Genomic DNA, 24,126 nt, shown 5'->3' on the forward strand with positions numbered 1-24,126 from the left:
AGGAATATGGAAATAAAGCAAGCCTTGCCTCCGAGCTTGTCAGCAAGTGTGCTGCACGGCATATTTCAATTAGCATCCAATCATTTTAAGTAGTGATACTTCAGTGTTTGTGTAAGCCTGCCTTGTAGAATTTAATACTCAGACAGCCATTTTGCAAAACACAGCAGGTCCATGAAATAAGGGCTATTTCCGTGAAATAATCACAGAATAATAAAGCTGCAGTAAAGGCTGGCATTAATGCAACAGCTGTGTCATCCATCAAATGAATTATCATCTACTCTTTTTCTGAAGCTGATCAAAATAAGATTTAATGGTAGCCTCTGTGGCTATCTTCAATTTGACAAACTCTATCATAGTCCTCTCTAACAGAGAATTTCTTCATGCTTTAATTCAAACATGAAAACAGGGCTACTCTAGGAAAAAGAGAGTATCAACTGGTTTGCACTGATACAGATTTCTGAGACAATGGACTTCCTAAACAATCCCCCTGCAAGTTACTGTCAACTTATCAAAGTAACACAGCACTAAAGAGATATAAAAACATCTCCAGGAAACAACAACAACAACACCACCACCCTCAGAATCTCATATACCTCAGGTGCCTTGAAAACTCATTGTACAAATGATTGATTCTCTGACCGGTCCTCAGCACAGGGATTAAAAACATCTCAAAGAAGCAACATGCACCAGACAGACACGAATAGTATTTTGAGCCCCTAGCTGAAATTCTACAGCAATAGAAACTTACATAGGACACCCGTACTCGCCGCCGATGCACCAGCCCACAGCACTGCATGAAGAGCGGTGCAGAATGCAGTCAGCGTGTGGCTTCACCCAGCTGCACTGTGCCTTGTCTTCTCATCAGAGCCACTGTCCATTTCTTCCCACCTTCCGACTCCCAGGTAAGAGGCATGGGCAAATCCACACTTAGCTTCTGCCTCCTAGGTAGTTTCTAAAAACACCACTGTTCTGGCAGACATGCCCAAACTTTGTTTTCCCTGTTTTTCTTTTGCCGGTAATTTGATATCTTCTTCTCAGACAGTTGTTGATTGACCAGAAATCTACCAAAAGTATCATTCATTTCCCTGCAATAACTATTGCTAATACATGGTGACGGCCGGTGGATCATTAGAGTTTCTTGGCAACGTTTTTACAGTAGCCATTCTCAACTCGGGAGATTTTTGAACATCAGAGAATTTTGCATTTCACAAGGCTGCAGTTTCCTCCTGCTTTGTGCAAGAGGAGGCCTACCCCTGATGCTGTTTATGTTACTGCTTCTAAGAATGCTGCTGCTCCCGAGGCTGTTCTGCCATTATTGCCTCCTTCCCGACGCAGACTGGCAGCAGCATCCTTGCTTCAGTGTTCCCTCTGTAACACTTTGGGCATATCTGATCAGTGATTTCTCCCTCCTCCCTGCACCCTGAGAAATTACCAAGTCTAGACTTTAATTCACTCTGGATTCCTAGGACTACAGAACCACCCTCCAAATTGTCAGATGCTTTGTCTCCAAGTACGTGTTTCACATGAATTGTAGAAAGGATGCTGGAGTGGCCTCAGGACCCAGCTCCTTCAATCACTGCAGCTAACCCAGCTTTTTTTTTATTTTATTTTGCTTACTGCCAAATATTCATTTTCTACATTAATGCACATTAAATAAACATAACTCTGGCAAGCAAATCTGATCAGAGTCAGAGCAAATTAACTAATTAGATAACATATCACCTATGATTTAGATATACAAAGCTAAATAAGGCTGCCTTCCAAGCACGAGATCTTACAAATGAGTACTCCTTGTAACCTATAATTTATATCCTTTTCTAAAGACTGAGTTTGCAGAGACTGAGCTGATCATAACATTCTTCCTAAAAGGTCTTATACATGCCACACCAGAAAAGATGAGTTATTAAGTCATCTGGGGGTAAAACTATTAATTTGTATGGTACCAACCATTCAATAGCACTGGTTCACATAGACCTTCAGTGTGCCACAGTCATTGGTCCACATTTGCCCCCGGCCCAAGTCCTTCCATGTACTGTTGCCGCCTGAGAAGATACGTTAACTATTTCATGTCGCAGATTGAGATCACCCACTGTGATGCAAGCACAAGGCTACTAATTCTCAACAACCACTGACATTCCCTTAAAACCTATGACTTAAAGTAACAATTCCATATCATTATAAGTAGCCTAAGAGGTGATTAGAGCTGGGAAAAAAGAAAACCATCCTGCCTTAGTTCTACATTCTTATTTAACTAATAAAATAACTGAGGCCCCAAATGGTGAAGTGTTTTCTCTACAAGTAACATTAGCAATCATATTACCAACACCTAGTAATTTATATGACTTAAATAGGCTGTAAGTTTTCTGTGGCTTTATCATATGCTTTTTAATTTTCTACATATTTAAAGATCAAAAAAGCAAATATGGATAGACTATAGATTGACAGTGATGTTACTTTTGTGATTATGTCATAAACTTGAAATGAAACAAAATTTCTTAGTCACACAGCAAATTGGATGTTTGAAAAAAAATTGTACATTTTCTGGACCATGCAAGGAGTATTTCTAGTAGGTAGGATTTCAATTTGTTTGTTTTTTTAAAGAAATTTTAATGAGAAATATAGTATATAAGAAAACATAATTCAGATTCAACTTTTTCTTAAGGACCCTTCATCAACATCAACCAGAACACATTTGCCAGAATAACTGAATTAAAAAAAAATAAAAATTAACTCAATGTTAAAGTATGATGAAAACATTGGAGGCATCATCTCTTCAATGATTCTGAATTGATTTGTAATTCACTGAACTTTTCATCAACTACGATATTGTCATACACAATGAGAGAGACCCTCAGTTCATCCAAGATTCCACCCACCTTGCCATTTAAGAACCATGAAAGGATGCCAAGCACTAATATTGATTCAGGTAAACAGTTATTGAGCACCTTCCTTTTTGCTTAGGACTGTGCCAGATGCTGGGGGTAGGAGATGAATAAAATACAATCCACACATGTCTGTAGGCACTTCCAATGAAACAGGAGGAAGAGAACAGTGTTTGAGTGCTGTGAGAACACCAGTGACACAACTCCCACACATGCCTACAAAGAACACGAAAGGCGTCACAAAGGTGGGAACTCTTGGTCTAGCCTTTACAGAGTGGGTAGAAGGTAGAATTACATCCAGTAGGAAATGGAGGCAGAAAGACTCCCTGGCAATGAGGTAGGAAATACAAAACACAGAGGATTATATAGAGTATATACAGAATGCATGCTGTTTATAGAGACTCTACTAGAAGCATGCATATAAATATTCAAGATATAAGCAGATGACAGGTATATATTCAAAGTCCCTCAAACTAAACTGGGATCTCTCCCAAATTTAGTCCTTATTCATCTGTATGTCCCTGACAATTAGCACAGCAACAGACACATAGCAGCTATGACAGAGGTCCATCGTTGTCCCTCATTAGCCATTCTTCACTTTATCTGTAAGAACGGAAACCAACATGTTACTGCTGGGTGAATATCCCAGCCTCCTTTGCAACCTGGTATGGTCTTTGAACCAGATTCTGCTTAACAGAACAGGAATGGAAATGAAATGTGCCAACATCTCAGTCATGTGTCTCCTCTTTCTCTTTTTCCCCTCTCTTGCTGAATTGAATGTAGGTATATGAGGTCTGTCCAGGAAAAGTCCAGCCATTGTTAATAGAATGAGAGTGGTTTGCATGACATCAGTGCAACCCAGCAGTCAAGGAAAGTGAACTAGAATGCACATGTGTGAACAATGATGACTTCACTAGTCAATGGGGTGGTAGACACCATTGAGTGAGCATGTGTACTGTGTGGTTGTCACATTCAAATTGACTGAGCAGAGCAACAAATCTGCATCAAATTTTGTTTTAAGCTTGAACATTCCTCTGTGGAAACTATTTGGATGAGTCAGAAGGCTGCAGTTACAGGTAACTAGTAACTGGCAGCTTCATGGCAATAGGCCTGCTCATGCCTCACACCTTGTGCAGAGATTTTGGCAAAACATCAAATGACCCAGGTGACTCAGTCCCCCTACAGCCCAAATTTGGCACCCCACTACTTCTGACTTTTCCCAAAACTAAAATCACCTTTGAAAGGGAAGAGATTTCAGATCATTGATGAGATTCAGGAAAATATGATGGGTCAGCTGATGGCAATTGGGAGCACTGTGTGAGGTCCCAAGGTGCCTACTCTGAAGGGGACTGAGGCATCATTGTCCTGTGTACAATGTTTCTTGTATCTTGTGTCTTCTTCAATAAATGTCTCTATTTTTCATATGACATGGCCGGATACCTTCTGTACAGATCTCTCCAGCCGAGAGCTGGAACTGCCATTTAAGCTGACGGAAGCTGTACATTCAGGAACACAGAGCAACAAGACAGAAAAAACCTGTGTCCCTAGGGCTGTGTCACTGCCACATTGGCCCCATGTTGCCCACATTTGGTCTATAACATGAAAGACAAACACCTATATTAAGTCTCTTATACTTTGCCCTCAGTGTTGATGCTAAACCTATATTTTTAAAAGTACATACTTCGAAGTATTTCTGGAATGAATGATTGACTCCCAGAACCTAGGACTGTGAAGGAGGTGGGGGCGTTGGAGAGGGAAAGGGGCAGAAGGAGAGAGTGCAGGGTCCAGAGAACAGGCTGGCACTAGACTGCAAAGTACCCTGAATACCATGGCAAAATAATTACATTTTATTTGTAGAACACACAGAATTATGAAAGCTGTTAAATGAGAAAATATCTGTTGTTTTATTAAGATAGAAGGGGAGAATCCCCAGAGTGTTTGATTTACAAAACTAGTTAATATTTCTATATTAATGAGAACTCTGAAGCTTTTAAACGTTTGTAGTTATCTGCAATAAATGTCTACTAAATAATCAAATCAAACAAAGTCAATAACACTAGTTTGGTTCATGTAGCTAAATCACAAACCTAATGAGTTGTTAAATTTGCTACTTTATTATAATGTGAGATACATGAAATAAAATACTAAAAAGTGACAGTAAGAACTAGAATGACAAAAGCAACACAATAAATACAATGGAAGATAATGCCTGTGATGTCAATTTTTGAAGTCCAGGAGACTTCTTTTTGGGAGTCTTCATAAAGCATGAGAAGTAATGTTGATTTACTATTCACTTTCTATATTACTATTAGCTAGGAGGAATAAAGTGTACCATGGCTGTAGGCATTAGATGAAGTGCATCTTTTGAGAAGACGACTCTGGTAACAAAGGAGAAGACCACGCCCGGAGGAGCCTCTGCCGCGGACCAGAAGGCTCCCTGTCTGACTGCCTGAGTGCGGAGGGCTCCTGCGGCTCTGGCTTCCAGAGATGAGTGCCCCTCCTTCATGGACACTCAAGCCCACACACTCACTGAGCTTTTCCTTCTTAGTGTGTTACTACAGCTGAAACAATTCAGAGCCCAGTGTTCTTAAGTGCTTTAAAAAGTTATGCACTAACAACAGTGAAAACAAACCAAAAGAGGGACCGTGCATCTATACTCATGCATTCAGTCAGTAACATCAGCTGAGTGCTACTCACTGTGTGCCTGTGTCTGACAGGCACCAGCGATAAAATGACCAGGAACAGAGCCATGGTCCTTGACTGCAGGGAGGTTAAAATCCAGGGGAAAAGTCAAGTTGAAACAAATAAACACACAATTATAAACTGAGAAGCTCTTTGAAAGAAAGTGTAGAATATTATGGAAATGTATAGCAAAGAGGTATCTTCTAGAATTAAAGGTGTCAGTTAAAGCTTCTCTGAAGAAATACTATTGAGTTGAGGTCTTAGGGGTGGAAAGGTGGTAACCACATGTAGGGGAGGAGGGGGAGGATGGAGGAATATAGCAGCCATCACAGACAGAAGGCACATTATTTCCAAAGCTCTTTGTGGCAGAAGGGGGACTGCTGTGTCTAAACAGCTGGAGGATGAAGTGAGAGGGATGGTGGGGAAGGATGTGGTTAGAGAGGCAGATGGCAGTCAGGTCATGAGGGCCATGCTGAGGATTTTCATCTCTTTACTATGAGCAGTGGGAGTCCATTCATACAGATAAAAGGCATGACCAAATCAGTATCATTTAAGACACACTTTGGCAGAGGAGCTAGAGCTAGACTGGAAGATGGGACAGAGAGGAAGCAGGGAGACCAGCTAGGAAATTGCTCTAATTATCCAAGTAAAAGATGATAGTATCTTGTAAGAAGTGGTAAAGATGGAAAGTCAGAAAAGTGGATGAATGAATGAGATAATTTAGGAAACAAAAAACAGGTTAAGTGTATGTATAGAAAACAAAGAGAAACACAATGTAAAAGACACAAACTCCTAAGTCCTCTTCATTCTGGGTATTTCCAGCCATTAGTGAACTTCTGTGTCCTGTAGCACAATCCATGATAAATCTTAGTTCTCACACCAGTTCCAGTTTGTGCCTCTACTAGCTAAATCCTTATTTCTCCCCTTAGAATGCTGAACATAATTCCTCCCTGGCATCTTTCATCTTCCACAGAACTCTACTTCTTTAGCCAACCACAGTGCCACTCTATTTTATTCCCGCTTCTATAGATTTAAAACCTTCTCTTTTTCTCTGTCTTTTCTGTCTCACCATGATGTCTGAGTTACCTTTTTACCTACTCTTTTTTTTTTCTGGACCAACAACCAGGCACTTCTTCTCACTCATCAGGCTGGCATCACTGGCTTATTCACCACCTATGTACAGACTCCGGCAGCAGTAAATAAAATAACTGTAACTACATACAGTGTCATGGGGAAGAAGTCATACTTTCAAAATGAATAATAACCACAGAATGTGTCCTAGATTTCAATGGTAAGATGAAAACATATTTTGTGTTCTAGAGTTAGAATACACAGGCTACACTCCCAATGGAGGGAAAGGTCTGTAACCTTAATAAATCCCAGGTCTCTCAGAGCACCGTCATATTGAAAGAAATGCAGCCCAACAACAGAAAGTAATTGAAAATCAAGCCAAAATCCACTGCACAGATCAGGGAACAAAACAGCAACACCAGTGCAATCTGTCCTCCTTCCCTCCCCACTGTCTCCTCCACTAAAGCTACTTGCGAGCTGGCCCTCCCCCTGCAACATGAACAAAACCTCAAACAATTCCTTTCCCAGGTGCTCAGCTTCCTGATTCCCTCTCTCTTTCTTAACCTATATTTCCCAGCCTTATATTAGGTAGATTTGATTAATTTCTGTATTTATATTTCCCATTTCGCTCATTGCTTTGCTTTGGTACAAAGAGGGCCAGCAAACAAAAGTCCCATCCCTTGTATTCTACATCTCAAGTCCCCTCTCTCTTCCCAAACTTCACGTTTTTTATGACAGGGTGGCTGGCAATGAGGGAACATCTGTAGAGGCTGACAGAAGAAGAAACACTAACTAGACAAAGGCAAAATTCTCTTTATTATGGGAGGTGGAGGATAAGGAAAGAGAGTGGAATGGCCAGGAGCATTCGTGGTTAACATTTTTTCAGGGAATACATCTGACCAGTTCATTCCACTCATTATCGCTATAAGGAAATGCAACCTGTTTACAAAGGAAGACAACACTGACAAGTCTCTGATGATAATAAGATGGAACACTTCACGGCAGCTACTCTGATTTCCTGTTTGTTTTAAAAAACCAAGAGAGAGAAGCACACATTTTGTCTCATTGCCATGAAACATTCCTGCTAGATTTTAGAATTCTGTGACATATATACAAATACATAAACACATATGTATTTTTATTAAAATTCTTATCTGAAAGAGTGCCATCAGGGCCAGTCCCCCCACTATCTGAATAACCCCAGTATGCAATTCATGTACAAAACTGACAACTGGCAGCTGTGTGAAAATCCGTGGCTGAAGTGGAAAGGTAAAGAAGAGCGACAGCCAGCATGTATGGACCCTTCACACAGATTCTCCTTTGATTTTCCTGAGACCCCCCAGGAGATGAGTACTGCCTTTATCTTCATTTTATAAACAAAGAAATTGGGCATGATGCAGTTAATTACCCAAGAACATGATAGAGCCAGGAGTTCTGTATAGAAGCTTGACTCCTGAGTCCACAGTCTTCCCATACTCTGTACTGAATGTAAGCATTATTTTGGTAGGTTGACCCTGGAGGAGCACACAATGATTGATTAACTAATCCAGTCACACAACAGACACTGTTTTCTATCCTGAGCCAAAGTCAGTCTGCCTTCCAGGGGTCCTCCTGCTGCTTCCCCGAATCGCCCTGACCATTCTGCAAAACATGTCAGACTTTCTTACAAAGTCTGAAATTTTACCAACTGGAAAATTCATTTATATAACAAGTATCTTCTTAGAAAAAGTAAACATTGCCCATATATCGAAGCTGTAAGTAGTCATCTGTACAAGTTAAATTATTTAAAACCTTATTTTATCTGTTTATCTGTTCCCCCATCTTGAGTCAGAAATAATTTAAGAAATAATTGACAAGAATACATTTTAAAATAACATTGAAATAGCATAAAATAAAAGATGGATTAAAAGAAAAGAAGAGCAACAAAGACGGGGACAAAAAACCAAGGCAGAAATGAGGTTCGAAATGCATCCCATAATAATTGATGCACTTCTTACAAATGAGCCATACATTTAGCTCTAAGCTTTCTAGCAGCCCACTCAAAAAGGGAAACTCGGTCAGTTATATAAATTGCTGTCCATGCGCTTAAAATAAACCAAATGCTGACAAGAACGACTCTGCTTGGCACTAACACCAGGCACTGACTCCTCCTGGAGGTCCCCATAAAAAGGAACATTGTGTAAAGTGATGAACAGCATGCCTGCAAGACGTCCTTGTGGTAAATGCTACAATGGGTTTTAAGGAGCTGCTTGTGAGACTGACCTTCACTGGAAACTAAGTTTCACCCCATAGCAACAGTCAGTAAAATAGTCCAGGGGGAGGGAGGAGAGAATGGGTCAGAGAAGAGACCCAACTCCTTACAGATTTGGCTTGGCCCACGGTGTTATCAGCAATCATGATCACAAAGAGACTAACATAACTGCACAGCCATGAGTGAGTCTATGCCTTTCATCTTCATACCAACTATCAAGAAGGTACTGTTATTTTTTATCCCTGGATGATAAATGAGCAACTGGGTTAAGGTAGAAATAGGATTTGAACCTGTACCTGTTGAACTCCAAAGCTCTTGCACCTAACCATTAAGTCTCCAGAGACTGATTGATTGACTGACTGAGTTTTAATCCCTCACCAGAGGATATACTTATTAATTTTAGCAGAAAAGAAGGGAAGGAGGGAGAAGAGGAGGGAAAGGAGGAGAGAGGGGGGTGGAGAGAGAGAGAGAGAGAGAGAGAGAGAGAGAGAGAGAGAGGGAGAGGGAGAGGGAGAGGGAGAGGGAGAGGGAGAGGGAGAGGGACACATCAATTGGTTGCCTCCCATACACACCAAGATGGAGGATTGAACCAGCAACCTAGGTTTGCGCCCTAGATTATGGAGATCCAACCCATAATGCTTTGGTGCAGGGGATGATGCTCCAACTAACAGAGCCACCTGGCCAAGGCCCGAGTTTTTTGGGTTTTTTTTTAATGTTTATTTCTTTTATCTGAATGAAATGTTTATTTTCCAAGAATATATAATTTAAGAAAAATGGCTTAAGAACTGACTTTAATTAGTGCAGAAAAAATATGGGAAAAAATCCCTCTAAAAATGCATCCATTGAATATGGTTTCAGAAGATAATTCTCTCAAATGTTTGAAGAACTGCTAGGTCAGGTGCTGTATAAAGTGGCCCACAGCTCCAGAGTAGCAGTGATAGACTCTGTCCTTTAAACAATCCCACTGAATATGTTTCTCATTGATGAGCTTATAAATATTAGATGACACTGACCTTAGGACTGATTGTATTTGGCTAGTTTAACACAGATCCTTCTGATATACCAATAATCCAGCTGGAAGTACAAGAGAAGACAAGAACACTTAAGACAAGGCCACTCACTAAGGTTTATGCTTGTCCTTAAAGCCAATGGCTTTTTCTCTGAACACCTAATTACCATGCAGAAATTGCAGAGAACGGGATGAAGAGGAGGTATACAGCCTCAGTGAGTGAGCACTTTGGGAATAAGAAAGCAGCTGGGAGGACTCTGGTGTTGGAGCTGAAGGCTTTGTGATGTTGGGTCTTTGGATAAGGGCTTCAGATAGTAGAGACAGGGAAATGGAAATGGAGGAAGCCACAGATAAATGCTGTAGTTGAAAACAATCGCCTTGGTTTTTTTTCTACATTAACTCTACCACAAAGGTCACAAGTATAGGAGATCTCAAATCATAAATCTTTAGTTTGTCCAAAGGTAAAATACTTGCTCCCATTGTTATTGCTTGAAGCACTCCCCACGTGTAGAATGGACAACTTGGAAAAGGTGGGGTAAAACTGAGAGCAGGCAGACCAGCCTGAGGGATGGGTTGGAGGAGATGCGTTAAAATAATCAAGCCAGCTGCCTTGCAGCATGTCATTAAACTGGCCAATCTCTACATTTAAGATGTTTTTTGGAGGATTAGACATGAACAGGAGCTAAAAAAATGACAGAAGATGTCTGTCTGTCTGTGCTGGTATGCATGTACACATTTTAGCAGAAATGGAGTTACATAAAAATTACTAAATCTATGTTAGAATAGATGTTCAAAAATCACTTAATAAACTATCTAAAAATAGACATTTGGTATTAATATCTATTAATATCACCTTGTATTCATTTTACATTTTATATAAATATATAAATGTGCTTTAATGTGCTTTTTCAGTTCATCTTCTCTTCAAAGAAAAGCATATAGTATTATTCTAATCCTAATGGGAAACTGAGTGTTTTCAAATTAATCTAATTAATTTAGAAGATGAAAGGATTGCTTTAATAAGCTCCATTTAATAACAGACTGCGGGGTACCTCCTGTGTATGGTGGACTGTGGTGGACAGTAGCCAAGAAGAGATGAAAATCGGCTCAGGAGCAGCAAAGACCTTCCTCAGACTCACTTGTAAAAGACTTTAGATACTTCCACATGATCCAAAATTTTTCTTTTAAGAAAAACCAGGAAAATAACATTTGGAGCCAAATTTTGTATAGATTTTAAGAATCTGTTGACTTCCATGGAAATATTCTCCCACATTGCCAAACTTTCTGTTTCTTACTAAATTCAAGTTTGAAAACAAACTGATTTTTTTTTTTACTATTTTTGGTCTTTTTCAAATTATGCTGCAAGTACAGGGTTAATAAAGTTTCAATATTTTTTAATAAATGCATACCTTAAATATTCCTTGACATTAAAAACACCAGGCTAAACCTATACATCAAGAATATACAAAACAAATTTAGTGATATTAAGAATTCCATTAAAAATAACTACAAAATAATCAAAGAATTGTGTTGATATTAAAAATGGAAAATAGGTAAATATAAATTGTTAATGAGAATTTTTAAAAAACTAAAAATTGCCCTGTCCAGGAGCTTGGTTGTTTGGAGCATTGTCCCTTATACCAGGAGGTTGCAAGTTCGAATCCTGGTAGGAGCACATGTGGCAGGCAGCCAAATCAGTGTTTCTCTCTCACATCTATGTCTGTCTCTCCCCCTTCCTCTCTAAGTAAAAAATTAATTAATTGATTAATTAATCAATGGCTGGTGTGGCTCAGTGGGTTGAGTGCCAGCCTCACCAGTTGGATTCCCACTCATGGCACATCTGGGTTGTGGGCCAGGTCCCTGGTTAGGGGCATGCGAGAGGCAGCCAATTGATATTTCTCTTGTGCAAATGGATGTTTCTCTCCCTCTCCTTCTCTCTCTCTTGCCTCTCTCTAAAAATAAGAAAATAAAGTCTTTTAAAAAATAAAAAACCTTAAAATATGAGGTTAGCCCATAAAAAATACAGGAAAAACTATATCTATTGAGACAATTGGTTAGACATTTGCCTAGATTTGAATTTCCTAACTTAAGTAAATAATACTAGAAATCTGATAATAGATTAGGGAAGAAATACTAAGTTGATGTTGAAGAATAAGTCCTTGGGGAAAAACACAATAAATTGGCATTATTAGCATAATCTAAGACTCAATTGCTTAAATTTTCTATTCATGCAACAAATATCTTGAGTACCTTCTGGACACCAGGCCTAGTTGTAGACACTGAAGATGCATCAGTAAACAGCCCCAAATCTCTATCCCATGGAACTAGTTAGGCAATAGAAATGGGAGCAAATATTAAATGTTAGGTATTAATATTTATTAAATTTAATAATATTAAAAGGTATCAACATGCAAAGTTTTTGCATTGGGTAAAGAAGGGTAAAGAATAATAGATAGGGAAGGGTAAGTTTATATTTCATATAAGTTGGTCAGGGAGAGCCCTTACAAAAGATGATCTCTGAGCAGAATAAAGTGAGGGATTAAGACATGTGACCATCTGGGGACATAAAAACCCAGAGAAAGGCTGGGAGACGGAATGCACTTGACCCATGGGAATAACAGCAAGAAGGTACCTGTAGCTGGAGCCTGGTCACTGGCCAGGAGCTTGACCATTCAGGATCTTTAGGTTACTGTAAGGACTGGATTTTATCCCAATTGCAAAGAGAAACCACTGGAGGACTTTAAAAAGAGCGCATGATTTGACTTACATCTCAGAAGGAGCATTCCATCTGCTCTATGGAGACCGCAAGAAGCTAAGGTGGATACAGAGAGAGAATTGTTGAGACAATTGCAGTAGTGCTGGTGAGAGAGGGGGACTTGGTCTAAAGCATTAGGGAAGAACTCTTGAGAAATGGTAGGATTCTGGATATATTTTAAAATTAATTAAATTTTTTAAAAAAAATTTTTAGAGAGGGTAAGGGAGGGAGAAAGAGAGGGAAAGAAACATTGATGTGCAGTTGCCTCTCATGTGCCCCTCTGCCACCAGGGATATGGCCCGCAACCCAGGCATGTGCCCTAACTGGGAATTGAACCAGAGACCCTTTGGTAAGCAGTCCAGCACTAAAACCACTAAGCCACACAAGCCAGGGATGGATATATTTTAAAATCAGAGGTGACAGAATTGACCTATAGATGGTTGGTGTGTTAGAGGAAGAAGTCAGGAATGACCCCAATTTGGGAAGGGGACAGATGAGTGCAACAACTGTGTGAGCAGCGGTTCCATTTACTGAGAAGAGCAACACAGGGAGGAGCAGGTTTGCGGGAGGAGAAAACAAAAAATACTTTCCAGGGCATATTTTTAGAGGCCTATAGCATATCAAAATGCAGGTGTCAAGTAGGCATTTTAGTATATGATTCCAGGGTTCAGAAAAGAAGTTTGGGTTGAGATAGAAATGTAGAAGTCATCATATAAATGGTTGTTTTAAAAAATGAGCTTTAGTGAAATCCCCTAGAGAATATGGATAGTGAAGAGACCTGGAAACTGATTTCTGGGGCATTTCACCATCTAGAGGTCAGAAGAAGAGAAATCATGGGGAATGAGGAAAGTAGGACGGCATGGTACTCTGCAAGAAGAGGAAGTGAGGAAGTGGTTTTCTCTGCCCATCACCAACAGGAGGTCAAGTAAGATGTACATGGAGAATAGATCATCAGTCTAGTTAGGTGGAGGCCACAGGTGCTTGTGACTAAAGTGGACTCACTGGGGGAACTAGGGCAAAAGTCTGACTGAAAGAAGTTCAATCAAGACAGAGATCCAACCTGATGCAGAGAGTAGAGAGAGGTTTATCAAAATTCTGTTTAGTGAAGAGTAGAAAAATTAAAACAGCCTCAATAAGAGGTGGGGACAAGACATTTTTCTACTAAATTGGGAGATATTACAGAAAAGAGAGGGGTGGACAAGATGCTTTAAAAGAGACCATGGATAATGGCAGGAGCAGAGTCCTTGGTTGGGTCAGAAGGATGGAAGGAGGGGCCAGAAGGGATGGAATCTGCTGCATAAGCAAAGTGGTTGGCCGAGATGGGCCCTTAGGTCATCCACGCTGGCAGGAAGGAGGGCAGAGAATTTGTGTACAGCAGGTACAATAGATTTAACAGAAGTGGTAGTAGAAAAGTCTTTTTGGAGAGTTGCTATTTTCCTAGATGGAATTAGAAGAAAGGTCATTAACTGAGAATGAGAAGATGGGAGAAAGTATTAAAGATTAAGAACAAGGAAAAAGGTGTAAAAAGTCATCTGAGAAGTGGTTGAGTGGAATGACTGGGGAAATAGGATTAATATGGAGTACTGAGGGCAGCACATCTGTAGTCATGAACTTAAATAAAAACAGTCTCCATACTTGTGATTCTTACCACTGCCCCCCACCCCCACCTCATGTTCATCTTCTCAAGTTCCAGGGCAGTGTCAAGGAGAGATTTAGCCAGGCTTGGGATTTCCCAGGAACACTGGACAGTGGGAGAAATAATCAGGGAGTTGAAAATATACGTGTATGCAGGAATGCAAGCCATAGAAACACCATAAGAAGCGAAATGAGCACAATGGGGAAGGGGAGTGACGGACCACTAAAAGATTTTGGTGACAAAGATATATAATTAAAAAACAGAACAATAAGAAGTTTTGCAGTGTAATATTAGACATGTCAAATGAGATCATAGGCATTCTTTTCTTTTCTAAGATGTCTTCAGAAGAAGTTGCCAGGTGGGAGGGAAGTGGGGTGCTGAATGAAATATGAAATGGTTGAGGAGGACAAACTGGTAATCACAAAATGGTCATGGGGATGGAGAGCACAGCCTAGGGAACACAGTCAGTGATGTTGTAATATCCATGCACAGTGCCAGGTGAGCACTGGACATATCAGGGGGATCTGTTTGTAAAGTATGTGATTGTCTAACCACTAGTTGTACCCTGAAACCAATCCAGAATAGTACTGAATGTAAACTGTAATTGAAAAATAATTTTAAAATTAAAAAGTTCATCTCACAATGCTGTACTAATGATGGAGCAACATGAAAGCAAAAGGATGGATGAGATAATCTCCATTTTCTTTTCTTGTTGATGCAATTAGTTGAGAACACTGCAAGAATGACAGATGCAACAGAAAAAGCCACAAATTTAAGATCAGAGAGAGGAGAACTTGGGGAGAGTCATCTGGTTAGGGATAAAGTACTTCAAAAAGTAGTGTATTATCACACCATGGATGTTTTTATTATTCTAATTTGAGAACCAGACAGTTCCAAAAGTGAATAATTGAACTATGAATTTTCCTTTTTGAAAGGTTCAACTCATTATGTTTGATATAAACATTTTTTGCTCCTTTCTAAAGAACAGTTCATTTGGGTCCTAACATCAACTTAATTGGCTCTGGAGAAGTGAGGCTTCTCTACTGCATTTTTAAGCGTATGTTTATACATTTAAATTTTATCTTTCTCATTGGGAAGATTTATTATGGAAAGCATCAACAAATGTGTCTAAAATCTTCATAGGATTTTCTTGAAGGTGCAATGGAAAGAATATAGTCATTTGACATTGGTGTCCCTGACAATCTTCCTTTATCTGACTTCTCTGTCTCCTGGTTCTCTCTGGTTTATTATAAGGGTTAGGGGGGATATGCTTGAGTATCTCTTTATTGGGAGTTGGTATTGGTTGGAAAAGAGGACACAGGGATCTGAGGGATTTGAGGGCTGATCAATAAAATGGTATGCCCCGGTGTGGCAATGGCACACGCGAGCTTTTCTGGGTGACTAGGGGGGATGTCCCCCCCACCCCAGCAGCAGTCTGTCCAGAGCTATGGCACACAGGGGTTGTTACGCAGAGGGGAGCAGGACAAAGGGGAGGGGGATGAAAGAAGAACCCCAATGTCTGGGCAATGTCTGTCACAGCTCAGTGGGGAACTTCCAGGGAAGAAACCTCAGAAGGCTTACTTACTTAATCACCTTGGAGCCTTATAACCTCAAGGCTCAACCTTATCTACAACCAGCAGATATGGGTGAGATTTTGTGGGGTGTACAAAGCAGGCAGGAAAGGGTTAAAAATCTGTTTGCTTGGGCTCTGTTTAAAATAATTGGATGTATAAGAATCTGAATTTGGTACCAGCCAGCTTTTGAGCTAAGTGGTTTCAGCCCTCACTGATGAAATAAACAATACACACAGGCCACCTTGGGCTCATTTATATAACAGAGGAAGTAGGGGAAATACTGTTTCAGAAAGAAATGGAGAATGAGGAGCCTATTGGTTCCCCCTTTCAAAATTCTGATATTCCCTTGTATTACAATAATTATAATAGCTTAACATTTATGGGTTGTTTACTATGTTCCCTTTAATTTTTCACACCAATCCTTTAACATTTTTGTACCCATGTACCACATGGGAAAAATGAGTGTAGAGAGGTTACGTAACTGGCTTAAGTTCACACAGCTAAGGAAAGTGGGACAGGGCTTCAGTCCTAAGGGGTCTGGATGGAGAGTTGGTGTGGTTAACCACGAGAGCATTCAGACATTCACTTAAGGCTTTTTTCCCCAGAGACCCAGGGGGGCACTTCAGTCTTTTAACCTAGAGTTGTTCTCTGGATTCTTGGAGTGGAACAGCCAACAGAGGATGCTTCCTGAACATCCACCCCCCCACCCCACCCCCGTCCCCCGCCAGTGCCACAGTGAACGCTGGCTCCGCACATCCTCCCCCGCAGCACCAACCCAGTGACGCTGGTGGATTGCTTCACAACTCTGGACTAATGTGACAACCACCCATATTTGAAAGCAAGGTCAGAATAAGAATACATGAAAGTTCTTTTCCCACTTGGAAAAGTAGGAACATTGCATGTCCCCGGAACTTCAAACCTCTCTTAAATTAGAACTCTATGCTCTGCTCTGGAAAACAACTCACTGGAAAGGATAATGCCTAGTAATAGCTGACCTCACTTCTTGGTGTAGGAAATTATGGCAATCATGTGACTAACTGCAAAGACAAAACACATTTTGCATTCTCTTGGCAAAAATTAAAATGAACACAGGCGCCATATTGCAGTATTACTTCCAACATGTCCACTCTGGTTCAGCAAGACACACGCAACAGACCCACAGGGGCAATTTTGTACTACACATACCTGTTTAGTTTCCTTTGGCTGCTGTTACAAACTGCCACCAAGCTAGTAGCTTAAAATACCACAAATGTATTATCTTACAGTTCTGGAAGTCAGAAGTCCAAATATAGTCTTCCTGGGGAAAAAGCGAAGTGTGGGCAGAGCTACATTCCTTCTGGATGCTCTACAGTGAATGTTTCTCTACAGTTGCTCTACAGAATGATGCTCTACAGTTTCCTGCCTTTTCTAGCCTTTAGAGGTGCTGCACCCCTTGGCTTCTGGCCCCTTCCCATCTTCAAGGACAGCACTTCCATACTCTGACTCTGCTCCAGCAGTCACCGTCTCCCTCTCTAATTCTGATTCTTCTCTCTCTCTCCCTTTAGGGACCCTCAAAATTACATTGGGCCTTCCAGGATAATCCAGGGTATTCTTCTCAGCTCTAGATCCTTAATGAAATTACACCTGCCACGTAAGACAACACAGTTATGGGTTCCAGGGATTAGCCCATGAACCTGTGGTGGGGGGGATGACATTTGTTACCCCCCAGGGCTATGTGTACCGGGTTGGGAGCCATTCCTTCCCTAAAGACGCTTTGCTGTTGAAGCCTAGCAAACCTCAATCAGGTCCTCCCACATAAGGCTGACCACATAAGGCTGAGGAAAGAATCAGGAGGGCAGGTCAGAACTTTGAAATTAGCAAATGAAATCACAACTCCCAGACGACAAACTGCTGAGGTGTACTTACATCACTGCTGTGGCCGAGGATCAGTATCACGTTTCACAGGCGTGTGCATAGCACTTTTTACGAGACTACGCTGCACATGAGGAAAAGTCATATCCTTCAGGGACCCCCATCGTCACTGACATACGGGAGTTGGAAAGATGGTTTAATAATTCCAATTCCAGTTTTTAAATGATTTTTGTTCCAAGGTAAATACTGGTGTCTGAAATTCAGTGCTGAATTCAACAACCTCATGTGATATGGATCCCAACACAGAGGACTCTTTTATGATGCGGTTTAAAAAGTCATGAATTCCCTTCTGACCATGTGACAGACTTGTAGCCAAGGTCATTGTGACAGACAGCAAGGACACTGTACTATGGAAATGCCAGCAGGGTCCACCTAATTGAAGACTTTCACATAGTCGTGGAGAAAAGCCAGCACCCCCTACCCTACACGCTTCGCAGGGTTTAAGTCTCCCCAGCAGTGCAGCGCTAGGCAGAGCAGCTCAGTGTCACCGCTGAGCAAACAGGGTGGCAGGGAGACAGGGTGGACAGGGTGAAGTGACATGTCCGAGGACACCTGGTGGGTGCCAGGGCTCGGATTTCAACTCCCAGCCTTTGGACATCAAAACTCTTTTTCATTAAACTTTGCTAGTTTGTCTTAGATTGTGATTTTCTTCTCCTGTCTTCCTGTGTCTACACTCTCCAGGATGACCCCAGCAAGCAGCTGTGGCGCCCCTGCCGTTAAACACAGAACTTCCCGCCTCACTAGGTCCCAGCTCTCCAGGGGTCTCGTGAATCCCGGTTTTGTTTTTAGCTCAAATAAATATTTGAACAGGATTTTGGACTGAGCTCTATAATATTTACTATAATAATGAGTTCAGATTAGTTTTAAAATAGAGACATTTTGTCTTGGTAGTCCTGCAGGTTCTAAAATAGTTTGTTTTTTTCATACCTAGTAGGATATTTGATAAATTTGTTTCAATGTTATTGAAAATAAAAATATCAATAATTTAGAAAATAATAAATGTCTTTACCTCAATATATAAAATCAAGATTTTGTTTACAAAGTTTCTTTAAAAATTATCTATTTTTACTTAATTGCATTTATAATACAGATACAATTGAATTCAATTTCTTACTGCTGCAGGATTACCAATTTGCAGAAAATGTCTAAGTGGTATTTTGATTTTTCATTCATATATTTGCTTTAAATATTTTCCTGAACTATCTCGTCACTTTGTTTTCTTGCTATGCAGTTTAACATTTTAAAATAACAATCTGTTACTCTTTGCAAATTTTTTTATCACATCAAAATTGAAACTTTTTTAATGTTCCATTTTCCTTATCAACCAATATTCTTTTATTCTAATCATAATTTGTTTTACAGTAAACTCTTCACCCACGCACAGGTTCTGTTTAATTCTTTAATTGGTTTTGTCGTGTGCTGAGGACCTAATTTTTTTAAATAGCTAACTATTTATCCTAATACAATTTTTGTGTTACCTGTTAAATATTCATATCCTACTGTTTGATTGTGCTCTTTTTATGCATTACATCAGTCGGAGGCAAGTTGGAAGTGTTCCTGAATGTCTTGTTGGTGTGTTTGCTCTCAAGTGCATCCCTCTTTTGTGTGTCATTACTTGAATATAATAACCAAAAAGATTAATCTGCTTGTTTACCTGTCTTTCAAAATATTACACAATCTGAAAGGCCACACTAGCTGATAATTACTATTTGTATAAATATTTTAAAAGTTGTTTCTCTGACTTTTCAGTAAAACACACATAAAATTAAAATTAAGTAAAAGTAGATACAAACAAAAATAATTATAACCTTTTTTAAACAGCAAAGTCCACAAGTAACCACAAGAGTGTACCAGATGGTGAGACCAATCCCCTTTGTGCTTCAGCTAGAGGAGGGGACCTGGGCTGCTGAACGCTCAGCGCATTCCTGTAATTCACGCGGCCATGGGCTCTGTTGCAAACCTTGCTGATTATGCGGCCACACGGAGCTGCATGGCAGAGACCACAGTGGTGTAGCCACCTAAAGTTCCACGCAAGAAAAGCTTCTCCTACTAAATAAATCAAACACTGTGCATAATTTCTGTTTCACTCCCTTTATATTTTCATATTGCTAAAACATTTTAATTTTTAAAGATTTTTTTTAACTTTGTGAAGAATCCCTTTGTGATTCTGATAGGGATGGAGCTTAATCTATGAATTTACTTGGACGTAAGATATCTCTATATTTAGTTGTCTCAGCTATGTTCTTGTAATATTTCTCAATTTATCTGAGTCTACATATACGTATTTCACTATTTAAAAGTTCATGTGTTTTTTTATTTTAAAAGCATAAAGAATAGGTTCTACTTATAGGTGAGATCATATGGTATTTGTTTCACTGCCTGGCTTATTTCACTTAGCATAATGCTCTCCAGCTCCATTCATGCTACAGCCAAGGGTAGGAGCTTCTTCTTTCTTTCTGCTGCATAGAATTCCATTGTGTAAATGTACCATTGTTTTTTCATCCACTCTTTTACTGATGGGCACTTAGGTTGCTTCCAGCACTTGGCTATTGTAAATTGTGCTGCTATGAACATTGGGGTGCATAGGTTCTTCTGAATTGGTGTTTCAGGATTCCTAGGATATATTCCCAGCAGTGGAATTGCTGGGTCAAATGGCAGTTCCACCTTCAGTTTTTTTAGGAAATTCCATACTGTTTTCCAGAATGGCTGCACCAGTCTGCATTCCCACCAACAGTGCACTAGGGTTCCCTTTTCTCCACAACCTCACCAGCCCTTGTTTGTTGATTTGTTTATGATGGCCATTCAGACTGGTATGAAGTGATATCTCATTGTGGTGTTAATTTGCATCTCTCTGATGGCTAGTGATGCTGAGCATCCTAACTCATGGAAAATTTTCAAATGCAGGAAAGTACAAAGATAGATATTTTTAAAGGCACTCTATAAAAATAACCAATACATTTTAGAACACACTACAGGTGTATCTTATGTATTTTTCTTAAATCTTTGTTGAAATGTATTTTTATTCTAAATGCCTTTTATGTGAAGTATTTTTTTGTTTTAGTTTTACGTATGATACAGGATCATTTGTTTCCAATATTCAGTTTAAGTCATATTCCATGTCTCGTTACATTGCCCTGAATTTCAAAATTAATATTACAAATAATCATCATTTGGGGTGGTTTTAAAGTTTCCCTGTATTTACACAGCTGGTGTCTCCTCTGGGAGTACGGGTTCTATGTCCTGAACCAGGTTCACCTCCACATTCCAGCTCCCCACTTACCAGCTCTGTGGCCTTGCACAAGCTACTTTCTCTCTCTGCACATCATCATTGTCATCTCTAAAATGCGTGTTAAAATAGCACCTACCTCACACGGTTATTATGATGTCTTGGTTTATATTTCCTCTTTTTCATTTTTGATAGCAAACACATTATTTCAAGAGCATCAGCTTTGTAGTCAGATACGGGTTTTAATCCAATTCCAGTAGGAATGTAGAAGAATCACTACTTAGCTCATAAGATTATAGGTCAAAATGGAGTGGCAGGGCACCTAGAGTAAAGATGAACTTCCACATTTGCTGGAACACAGTACGACATTTGTATTCATTTCGTTCCCTAGAAACTTAGATTTTTGCTTTCGTTGTGTTCTATGATACACAGTATGTTAATTTGAAACATTTTCTAAACCAGAATATGCCAACTGTAGAATTCTGCAGCGAATCTAGGAGAGCGAAGGGCAGTGGGGGTACAGCTGGCAGGGGGCTGTGCAGACAGTTATGCAGCCTCCTGAGTGGTTACCAGTGTTGACGAGAGTGTGCCCCGTGTACCTGCTCTGTCGGCGTTTCCTACAGGAAACTGCAGACAACTGTTGGTCAAAATAGCCTGATAACATAATGCTGGTTTCCTCCTCGATCAAATTAGAATTTATCTGAGGGTTTTACAAATTTCTCTTTGGTTAGGATTATTTTATTTCAGCATAACTTTTACTTTGAATTCAGCACATTGTGGTAAGAGAATGTCTTACACATTTATCTGCTTGGTGAGTATTTGAGGCACTCAGTATGAGCCAAGCACTGGAAGATAAGCTGGAGACTCACTAGGGAGTAAATGCACTCAGATTTCACCCTTAAAGAGCTTACAAATCACAACTGGACAAGTGACTCAAAGAAGAAATTTAGGTGCTGTAAGAGCTGACAACAGATTTCCTATTTCACCAGGTCCAAGATATCCCTGAGAAACGGGGACAAAATCTGAGATCTGAAATATGATAATGTTATAAAAACTGGGTAAAAGGAAGAAGGGATCAGCATTTCAGGGAGAGGGACCGGCATATGCGGAGACTGGGCGAGGAAGCATCCTGGGTAAAAGGTCAGTGTGGAGAGAGCAAAGGGGGATATGGTTGTACTGAGCCTAGAGAGGAAAGTCATGCCAGACCATGAAAGGCTTTTAGTCCATTTTAAGGGCATCTGTATTTCTCATAATGATGGAGAATCACTGAGGGTTTTAGCAAGAGGGATATGTGACTTGATTTCCATTTAGAAAAGATCACACTGGCTACAGGCAGCATAGGAGATGAGCTGGAGGGAGGGCAGCATGGAGACCAGCCGAGTGTCGCAGCGGTCCGGGCAGAGGGCACGGCGGCTTAGGCGAGGCGGGCCAAGGAAGGCTGAGATGAAAGGGTCTGTTCAGGATACTTGCATGGTGAAACCAGAAGAACTGGGGCTAGACCGGCCCCTGGGTCTGAAGGAGAGGTTGGTTGCCAAGAATGGCTACAAGGTTCCTGGTTTGAGATGACGGGAATTGAGCCAGGTTTGGGGGAGGCATTTGGACATGCTGAGTCTGAGTTGTCTTTGAGAATATGAAGAGGAAACATCAAAACAACATTTGGACATGTTCCCCAGACCAACGATGAGGACTAAGTTACCTGGTGATGCTCTCCACCCTCCCATTGTTCCACCGCTGGCACCCCACCAAACGCACAACAGGACTGCAGTCCCTCTGAGTGCAAATCAACTCCTGCAAACACTTGAATCATACTTCGGTGAAGTCTAGCAAACACAAGAGAAGTTTTTTAGTTATCTGAGTCACTGCAAGTCTTTTGTAACATGTTTTGGACTGCAGACTAAGGTTGTCCAGGAGAGGGTCCAAGTGGAACCGAACAAAATGTCAAGTAGAATATGATTTTAGGCATTTGTCTAATGTCAACAGAATACTCACAGTTTTCGTTATGCTAGTTCAGAGCATGACCTATTCTTATCATTCCAGACATGTGATATTTTAATGAAAATAATACTTAACTTCTCACTTTTAAGATGTTCACATATTTTTTTAAAATATGAGCCTACTGAAAGGTCAGGTAGGGTTGTTGAAGCCAATAAAGCTGCTGTCTGTGTAACAGACAAAAAGGAATCCATGCAGCAGAGACAGTGTACCTGTGCCCTTGCCCCTCACACTGGACTCTGGTCTCAGACTCCACAGTCCTCTGAGGCAAACAAAAGCATTTAGTGCTTTATAAGATCTGCACAAGTGGAGGTGGGTGGGTGTAGGGGGAGGAAGGTGTTTAGAAACTAAAAATAAATTTCTGGAAAAATTAAGATCCAAGATTAACTGGTATTTAGAACAGTTCCTGCTTTTAAAATAGATTCAAGTTTTAAAAACTTAGTCTATATAATGTATTCAATGGTCCATTAAAGCTTAGTGAAGGGCCCTTTGTTCAACTGTTTGAAGCAAAGCCCTGTTTCAGTCTTTATGGCCACTAGGTGGCATACTCTGCTAAAGAATGTTGCCATCATTGAAAAGCTTTCCACAAGACTCAAATCTCAGTCAAAGTTTTGGGCTGCAGCTGCCATCAAATGTTAAAATACTTTCTCAGAGTTCACATTGCTTGTAATTAAATAATGAACCCAAGATTGCACAATGGTAGGCTCTGAAAGAATCTAATCACATCCTCTTTCATTTTCTAGAACACTGAGACCAAAAATAGTTGAATGGTTTGCTGTTGCATTAGTTAATGGCAAATATGGGGCTCAAATTCGGCCTCTGGCACCTCCTTTTAGTACTTTTTTTCACATTGCTTTTAAAATTATAACACAGTAACAGTTACTATTATCTGAATGGAGCTGTTCTGGCAAATATGAAGTAATTCTTAGAGTAAGAAAATTTGAATCACTACAACCCTGTACCCCTTGGCAGTCAATTTACTCATGCTAAACTATTTAACACAGCTTAGAAACTCAAAATATTTAAAATATTTAAAATGATACTTTAAAAAAGTATAGCAAATAGTTCATTATGTTGGATTGAAATTTTTTTAGGTTCACATTACATTTGGAAATATCATTAATCAAATAAAGAGAA

At 40.1% G+C, this 24,126-nt stretch overlaps 1 protein-coding gene across 7 annotated transcripts in view; it reads right to left on the reverse strand.

Annotated features, from left to right (window-relative positions):
- CACNB2 (calcium voltage-gated channel auxiliary subunit beta 2) overlaps positions 1-24,126 on the reverse strand; it is a 329,859-nt gene that overhangs the window by 226,060 nt on the left and 79,673 nt on the right. Inside the window, exon 1 of one of the 7 annotated variants that reach the window (XM_045857661.1) lies at positions 749-816. The exons of the other annotated variants lie outside the window; for them this stretch is intronic. Within the exon in view, the coding sequence (XP_045713617.1) occupies positions 749-796 (48 nt within the window). The 5' untranslated portion in view covers positions 797-816. Of the gene's footprint in view, positions 1-748; positions 817-24,126 lie in introns of those variants that run through there. 7 annotated transcript variants of the gene reach the window in all.

The sequence above is a fragment of the Phyllostomus hastatus genome, unplaced genomic scaffold (assembly GCF_019186645.2).
Source record: "Phyllostomus hastatus isolate PE091 unplaced genomic scaffold, TTU_PhHast_1.1 phas_scaffold_1674, whole genome shotgun sequence".
Classification (NCBI taxonomy): Eukaryota; Metazoa; Chordata; class Mammalia; order Chiroptera; family Phyllostomidae; genus Phyllostomus; species Phyllostomus hastatus.